This window comes from Zea mays, chromosome 1 (genome assembly GCF_902167145.1).
Source record: "Zea mays cultivar B73 chromosome 1, Zm-B73-REFERENCE-NAM-5.0, whole genome shotgun sequence".
Taxonomy (NCBI): Eukaryota; Viridiplantae; Streptophyta; class Magnoliopsida; order Poales; family Poaceae; genus Zea; species Zea mays.
The window spans coordinates 77,747,227-77,755,446 of record NC_050096.1 but is presented as its reverse complement, the minus strand read 5'-3'; the positions used below and the strand labels follow the sequence as shown (position 1 = coordinate 77,755,446).

At 46.0% G+C, this 8,220-nt stretch overlaps 1 protein-coding gene across 1 annotated transcript; it reads right to left on the bottom strand.

Annotated features, from left to right (window-relative positions):
- Window positions 1-2,341: 2,341 nt before the first annotated feature.
- On the bottom strand, window positions 2,342-3,990 carry LOC103636817 (uncharacterized). The gene is made up of 2 exons (XM_008659141.4): window positions 3,657-3,990; window positions 2,342-3,506 (listed from the first exon to the last, which is right to left on the bottom strand). The coding sequence occupies exons 1-2, from the start codon at window positions 3,738-3,740 to the stop codon at window positions 2,901-2,903; spliced, it is 690 nt and encodes a 229-aa protein (XP_008657363.1). The 5' UTR covers window positions 3,741-3,990; the 3' UTR covers window positions 2,342-2,900.
- Window positions 3,991-8,220: the final 4,230 nt, after the last annotated feature.

Here is an 8,220-nt window from a genome sequence, read left to right as displayed (position 1 = left end):
TGCCAGCCCGCACATTATCTGAACCTGCCTCAGTTTTCAGCCCAGCACACCACCACGTCTGAAGTCCATCATCAGAGTCCTGTGTGTGCAGTGCCTAACGGCCCAACCCTTGCTTCGATCTTTGCTACATCTCCAACCTCAGTCAGGCTCCAACCAGTAGTATTATATTGTGCTGATCAAGGCTCCATCCTCATTATTTCCACATATTTCTCTTTCAAATGTTTTACATAACTTTTGCCCTTACATTGGACATACTGAGTGACATACTCTTTCATTCCACTTTTAAGGGCTAGTTTAGAAACTTAAATTCTCTCCGTTTAGGGCCAAACTTCTTTTTTTTAAAAATTTCTAGTCACTAATTAAATTTATCCCGAGCTCCAACACACACTAATTCAAATTGATTTCGGACCCGCTCTATACACTTAAGTAGCATGTTGACTCAGCACTGATATGATTATGGCATGCTGGATGTAGTACTCGAACTTGCACACGACGGCGTTATCCTGGTCCTAAACTTTTTAAAATTGCATACTTAGGTACCTAAACTTGCGTGCATGATAGTGCCATTTAGATCACTAACTTTAAAACTGCAGATTTGGTCCCACATATGACAGTATGATGATATGAATATGACATAAACTTGCTGATCAAGCCAGATGGGGTTCAAATTACTGTTTACGATAAATCGTCTACATGACTGCTATGTAGGCATATGACATGTGGAGCCCACACACTACCTATCTTTGCCTTTTGAGAGCCAAGTCATCAACAGCTTACGTCAGGATTTCCAAATACGGAAAAGTGCTGTTTTATTTGTCACAGAAGAAGAAAAGATACGCGCACCATGACACCAAGAACACAAAGACGCCGAACGCTCGCCAGGGGACCACGTTACACACCGAAAAATGAAAGGGGCATTGACGATGGCAAGAATAAAGTGACTCCATTTTGTGGTAGAATTTATTTGATGACCATTTGATAAGTAGTTTGCGAAGTGATTTCTGAGGGATGGTGAGTGGAGAGCAGATTAGGAGTTGCAAGAAGCAAATTTTTTTGGCTCTTACCTTCTACCACAAAATGGAGTAGATTCACTCGGCTCCCACGTGGAGTAGTTAAGTTTTTTACTATTTAGCTAGGCGAGAGTTTTTTTTTGAAGTGAGAGGCAAAAGATTTGCCGCTTTAATATATTAGAAAGGAAAGAACTGTACAAGTTGACACCCACTAACAGAATAAAAAAAGTAAAAGCCACAGAGGTGGGGGAGGAAAAAAGAGTAAACAAAGAGAAACCAGAACCACACTGAGCCGTGGGAGTTTTACCAAACGCCCTCTACAAGTTTACACGATGAAATAGAAAGGAACTCAATGGATACCACCTGAAAAATGCACAATCTGAAAAATTGCACTAGACCACATTTGACATTTCTCGAGTGTTTTTTTCATGCCAAATGGTCGTGACTTATGTTCTTGTTCATAATTTTTTCCCCGCAAGTGGCATCTAAATAATTAGGAAAACCCCTAGGGCCCAAAGCAAATTGATCGACAACTAAGAATCCCCAAACATTTTTTTAAAGAATGAAATGGGCATTGAAGATGGCAAGAATAAAATTAGGGCTCATTTGGCAGCTCCATTCTTAATTCTCTAGCTTCGAAAGCTGATTTTCAATAGAGTGATTTTGAATGGTTCTCTAGCAAAAACGAATTTGTTAGATGAAAATCATTAGATAAATAGTATGTGAAGTGATTCTTGAGGGGTTAGAGAGTGGGAAGCAGGTTGTGAGCGACGAGAAGCAGATTTTTTGGCTATCACCTTCTAGTACAAAATAGAGAGTAGATTGACTCTGCTCCCACTGTGGAGCGATTTAGTTTTTTGATGTTTAGGTACGCGAGAGTGATTCACGCTAGGAGTGGAGCCTTTAGATCTCCCTCTAAAAGTTTACACACTGAAATAGAAAGGAACTCAATTGACACCGCCTGTCAAAGGCACAATCTGGAAAATTGCATTAGAACACATTTGACATTTCTCTAGTGTTTTTTTTTCATGCCAAATGGTCGTGACTTATGTTCTTGTTCATAGTTTTTCCCCCGCAAGTGGCATCTAAATAATTAGGAAAACCCCTAAGGGCCACAGGCAGATTGATCGACAACTAAGAATCCCCAACCATTTTTTTTTAAAACGGCTGCTAGGGAAATACCTCTGAGCAAATGCTGCGCTTAGGTTAAAAAAACCATGGCTACTATCAAATCAAGTCGATGAACATGTCATCCACTCATCCATAGCTAGCTAAAAAGAAAGAGTCGCTAAATGTAAAACAAGGACTGGAAAATACAACAGGCACATCCATATCAAATCAAGGACTTGCATTGGATCTAGTTCAACGAGTTCCACAGCAACGAATCTAAAATCTAGGTTCAGTTTACGCAGCTTGGATCGATCTCTAACCATAAGGCTCAAACTCGTCGAGTCTTGTGCCTAGCTAGGGGTGGACCTCCTCGAGGGCGAATTTCAGTCCCGGTTACAAAAATCTCCTCGATGTGTTCCACTCGCTTCGGGTTACGTCTTGCGCGCCATAATCTTGCTAGACCGTTGCAGAGTAGACGATGATGACATGCTAGTGATGGAGATCTAGGGTTCGAGAATTTTCTCGGTTATGAGTCTCGGGACTATATTTTGGTCTCTTCTTAATATAATACCGGAAGAACCGTCATTCTCTTCCCGTCGAGTTTTTTTTGTGTGTGTCTAGCTAGGCATAATTTTGTACGGGGTATAGTAGGCTCTTCCATCCAAAGAAGGAAGAGAAGTGAAGAAACAGCGCACAAAGAGAAGATAAGTATATCTGCGGTGGCATAAGAATCGAATGGTTGGTAGTGGTACCCACAAATACAGTGAGACTCGGTCGGAACTACCCTATCGTGCCAAATTCAGGCACTTGTGGAGCCAGCAGGGAGGCTGCGGCAGGCCGCCTGCTTCGTGGTCCAGACGCTGCCCAGCCCTGCTGGTAGTAGTAGTGGTAGGCTGGCCCGGCGGCACCGACCCGATGATCATCAGAGACGACGGGGGGAGGCAGTCGTCGTCGGACCCCGCGCTCGGGGCTGCCGGCGGACCCGGACTCCGTCGACGACGACGACACGCTCGTCCTCGAGTCCACGCTAGTAGACGACGCCTCCTTCTTCCCGGGCGCCGCGCCGCCGAAGCACCCTAGAGCCAGCGTCAGCTCCAGCTCGCTCTCTCGGAGAAGGAGCGGAGGGGCCTCGCTGTTGCCACTCCGCCCATGCTGCTGCGGCGGCGAGTGGGCGTCGTCGTCCCACGACCTGCTGCTCGAGCCGGCGCCGGTCCCCACGGTGCGTCTCTCGTCGTCGTCGTCCTCCGCCGCCGCCTCAAGGTCGCGTCGCGTGGCCGCGGGCGGCATTGCCGTTGCCGTTGCCGATCTTGTTGCCTCGTTCGTCGCCGCGTCATCGCCGGCCATCAGTAGCTGCTGGGCCCGGTACAGCCGGTGCAGCTCCTGGACCTGGTGTGGAAACGTACGTCGATCAGCATTAGAGGTTGCTTTAGGGATCGGAGCCGGGCGCGCGGTTTGAGAAACGCATGCACGTGAGCTAGGACTGGAGGCTGGCTCTCTGCTAGCTAGCTGCTTGGTTTGCTTGATTCTTATTATTACCTGTTGCCTGAACGTCTCTTCTTGCCTTAGCATGGCCATCTTCATGCGCTCCTTCTCGAACTGCTTCAGATGATACCTTGACATCTTCTCACTTGGATGCTTATCGGGATCGAAAAAACCTTGGGAGTTGGGACGTTCTCTGTGTTGGATCGAGGAGGAGGAGGGTAGGGTTAGGGGCACTTAGCTTTCTGGACACTCCACGGCCTGCTGCTATTTTAAAGGCGCAGAGCGGCCGGGATGGACGCAGCTCGGAGTGCGGGGGGATCGATCGGAATTCGGAGGGGGAGGAATGATATGCCGGCCCCACGGCCCACCACGAACTCGCGACTCCAAAAGCAGGGGACACAGCAACCCCCACTTGCTATAAATATGTGTATCCAACCATGTATCTATCTATCCAGAAATAGATTTTTATGGAGTGAGGGGGAGCACTAGGCGAGCGAAAAAGAATCGGGCGGAGAGACAGGCACGGCACAGCACAGCACAGAAAGTGGCAAGGCTGTTGTTCACATGCATGTGTGCCTGCCCGCCCTGCCTGGAATATATCATGCCTCCCTTATTAACTTGTTGACATCACACACATCCACTCAGGAATACATAAATGGCACGGTCGCCCCCAGCCCCACTTTTGATCTCTCAATCCTGGGGTGAACTGTCATCCCCAGATCATCAGCCACTTCTGGACCACACTAGCTCGATCGATCGTCCTCTCGAGAAATGACCATGATGCTGTTCAGGTAAAGAAGAGCTGGACTTTGCCACACGTTTATTCGGTGTTACGTATAATTAGCCATACGAGTTCGTTAAGGGCAATGCTATTTTCCGTTTCCCGGGGATTATTGGCCACCGCAAAACGATTCCTAGCTGGATTTTTTTTGAAAAAGGACACGGCAAGAGCATTGCCATGGCCAAAAATTTATTAGAAAGGGACACTTCCAAACACTGGAAAGGAAAAGGAAAAACAACACTAGGGTAGAGGGGGGCAAAGAAAAGAAAAGAAGCACTAGCAAAACAGCCCACTAGAAACCCAGCACGCCACACAAACAAAACGCTAAAACGCTAAAATTAACTAGAAGCTCTTTGCGGGTTGAAATCTTCTTTGACGAAGTTGGCCACTTCTCGCTCGCTCTTCTCAAGACCATGAAAGATTCTTCGATTTCTTTCTTTCCAAATCTCCCACCAAAAGTAAATACAGAGACCATCGAATTCCTTGCGAGCAGTTTTCTCTACTTTTAGTCTGCACTTCCTCCACCATCCATAGACCGACGAGCACTGGTCCAACTTTGGCAGAGAGGAGAGGTTGTACCACGAGCTGAGCCAACTCCAACACGATTTTGTGAATATGCAATCTTTTGCTAGATGGCCCACCGTCTCCGGTTCGCGCTTACAAAGCTTGCAGATAGGATCATTATTCCAACCTCGCTTCTGAAGATTATTGGTCGTTAGAATTTTGTTATGGAGGAGGGTCCATGCAAAGAACCGACATTTAGGCTCTGTCTTCGCCTTCCAAACTGGAGAAAGTTTGAGCTTGGCAAAACTCCCGTGGAACTGAGCCAGGTAAGCACTCTTGGTAGAGTATTCGCCATCTGATGTCCAGCGCCATCTGATTTTGTCTACTTCCTCAATATTTATATGGACTTCATGGATGGCTTCCCAAAGTCTCACAAATTCAATAATTTCAGTTTCCCCAGAAACCGGAGAAATAAGAGAAATCCATGTATTGTTGAGCAGGGCCTTATGTACCTTAATGTTTTTGCGCTTTGCCTTAATGAAGAGATTGGGGGCAATGAGACGCGCCGCCATGCCATTAATCCAATTGGAGAACCAGAAAGAAGCAAGGGTCCCATTGCCAACTGTCACCGAAGTTGAAGCATGAAACAAGTCTCTATCTTCTTTGGTACATGGGGTGTCAAGCCCCGTCCAGACCCTGTCCCGGTCTCTCCATTGGAACCACATCCAACGGATTCGAAGAGCTCGAGCAAAGCGTTCCAGGTCTACCACTCCAAGACCACCAAGATTTTTTGGGCGTGAAACCGTTGGCCAGTTCACAAGGCAAATGCCACCACTCATTACTTCTGGTTCCTCGCCTTTCCAAAGAAACCCTCGTCTAATTTTGTCAATTTGCTTCAGTAACCATCTCTGGGCTGGAAATACCGTTAGGTGGTAGATTGGTTGAGAGGACAGAACTGTGTTAACGAGAGTCAATCTACTCGCTTTGGAGAGCAATTTTCCTTTCCATCTTGGAAGCCTTGCACGAATTTTGTCAACCAGAGGCTGCATCTCAATTCTTCTAAGTTTTCTAGTGTGAAGGGGTAGACCAAGATATTTTCCAGGGAAAGAGGCAATCTTTCCAGGGAAGCAGTGAAGAAGTGCCTCAACTACACCAGGATGACACCGAATAGGGTACAGCTCTGTTTTACTCATATTAAACTTGAGACCAGAACAATCACTAAAGGTCTGGAGGATGCGCCTTAAAGCATACAGGTCAGAAGCCGACGACTTTGCAAATAGTCCAGCGTCGTCAGCATAGAGTGAGCAGTGCAAAGTAGCCGGCTTAGGAAGGGCATGAGAGAGGACGCTCGAGTGAATAGCACGCTCTATAATTCTCTGAAGTGGATCGATAGCCAAGATGAACAACATCGGAGATAGAGGATCTCCTTGACGAAGGCCACGCTTATGAATGATTTTTCTTCCTAGTCTGCCATTCATTAAGATACGCGACGAAGAGGAAGCAAGGATAGCTGAAATCCAATTTCTCCATTTTCTACCGAAACCAAAAGCTTCCAGCACCTCCAAAAGATATGCCCAGCTAACAGAGTCAAAAGCTTTTGCTATGTCCAACTTGATGAAGAGAGATGGCTTCTTGGATTTGTGCAGCTTCTGGATTACTCTTTGGACATATAAAAAATTGTCATGAATGCACCTTCCCTTGATAAAGGCATTTTGTGAGCGAGATACTAGTTGTCCCAGTTTTGGAGCCAATCTCTCAGCCAGTACCTTTGTGATTATTTTTGCTAGGCTATTGATCAAGCTGATCGGTCGAAAGTCCGTAAGGTGCAAAGCATTCTCTTTTTTTGGGAGGAGCACAATATTGGCCTCGTTCGCTAGGTGCAGCTTGTTAGTGCGTAAATTGTAAAACCCGCAAAGCGCCGCGGACAAATCGCTTCTTACAATGTCCCAACATTTCTTATAAAACAACCCAATGAAACCGTCTGGGCCCGGAGCGCGTTGCGAAGGTATGAGATGAATAATCCTCTTAATTTCGTTTTCTGAAAAAGGAGCTTCGAGGTCTGAAAGGTCAGTTTGCTCATATCCTAAGGTTGTCCAATCCAAGGAGGAATTTCTGGCTGGGGGAACCCCTAAGATGGAATTATAGAAGTTAAATATAGCTTCCTCCTTGTCTTGTTGTGTCATGACAATGCCTGTTTCTGATTGTAGCTCTTTTATGAAATGCTGATTACGTCGAATATTAGCATGCAGATGGAAGAATTTAGTATTTGCATCACCTTGTTTGATCCATTTCAATCTCGAATGTTGTTTCGCTCTTGATTTCTGCATGGCAGCTAGCCCCAAAGATTTAGCCTTCAAGGAGCGAAGCAGGTGAGGTTCAATCTCAGAGAGCTATCTCCGCTCCTGCGCTTTTTCTAAGCAGAGAAGGACGACCTGAACAATGGCTAATTGTAACTCAATGTTACCAACTTGTTGCGCTTTCCAAATTTTTATTGATGTGGCCAAACGTCGCATCTTAATATGTAGCCTTAGGATTGCGTCTCTCGTATCTACTGACTGGCTCCAAGATGCTTGCACCATCTCTAAGAAACCGGGAAGAGTAGACCAGAATGCTTCAAAGCGAAAACCTTTATAAAAGTTATAATTAACATTACCCTGTAGGAATAATGGAGAATGGTCTGAGTCCATGGACGCTATCGCTTGAAGGTCCGAATTTGGGAAGAGATCAAGCCACTCAGTTGTAGCAAAGAAATGATCTATTCTGGACAACGTAGGTGAATCTTGCCCATTGCTCCAAGTGAATCGTTTGCCGTTGAGAGCGATCTCCATAACTTGCAGGTCGTCTAAAGTTCTATTGAACCGCTGGATCATGTTCATGCTAATTCTATTGTTGTTTTTGTCTTGCGCCGAGCAAATTAGATTAAAATCACCAAGTAACAACCAAGCCGGTTTTACTGTAGTTTTAAGCGAGGAGAGCTCGGCGAGGAAGTTTATTTTGTCTTGCTCTGTCTGTGGGCCATAAACTGAAGAAATTGTCCAACAAGTGCCATCCGCTCTAGAGACAATGTTAGCAGAAACAGTGTGTGGCGTAGACGAGAGACTTTGTAAGTCAAAAAAACGATCGGAAGCAGCGACAATAATTCCCCCGGACGCCCCTGTTGCTGGAATAAACATTGACTGATTTGCTAGGTTTGGGCCTAGAGTTTCCTTTAGGAGGATGTCATTCCAGACTGAGATTTTGGTCTCCTGGTCCTGGAGGCAAACAATCGAGGCTCTTGAGGAAATAATTAGATTGCGTACACTTGCCCGTTTTGCCGCTGCATTAAGACCCCTA

Bases quoted from the DNA above. Each gene is read 5' to 3' on its own strand.
- LOC103636817 (XM_008659141.4), bottom strand. From the start codon at position 3,740: ATGTCAAGGTATCATCTGAAGCAGTTCGAGAAGGAGCGCATGAAGATG. The intron at 3,507-3,656 runs GTAATAATAAGA...TTTCCACACCAG, and splicing joins AAGAGACGTTCAGGCAACAG to GTCCAGGAGCTGCACCGGCT.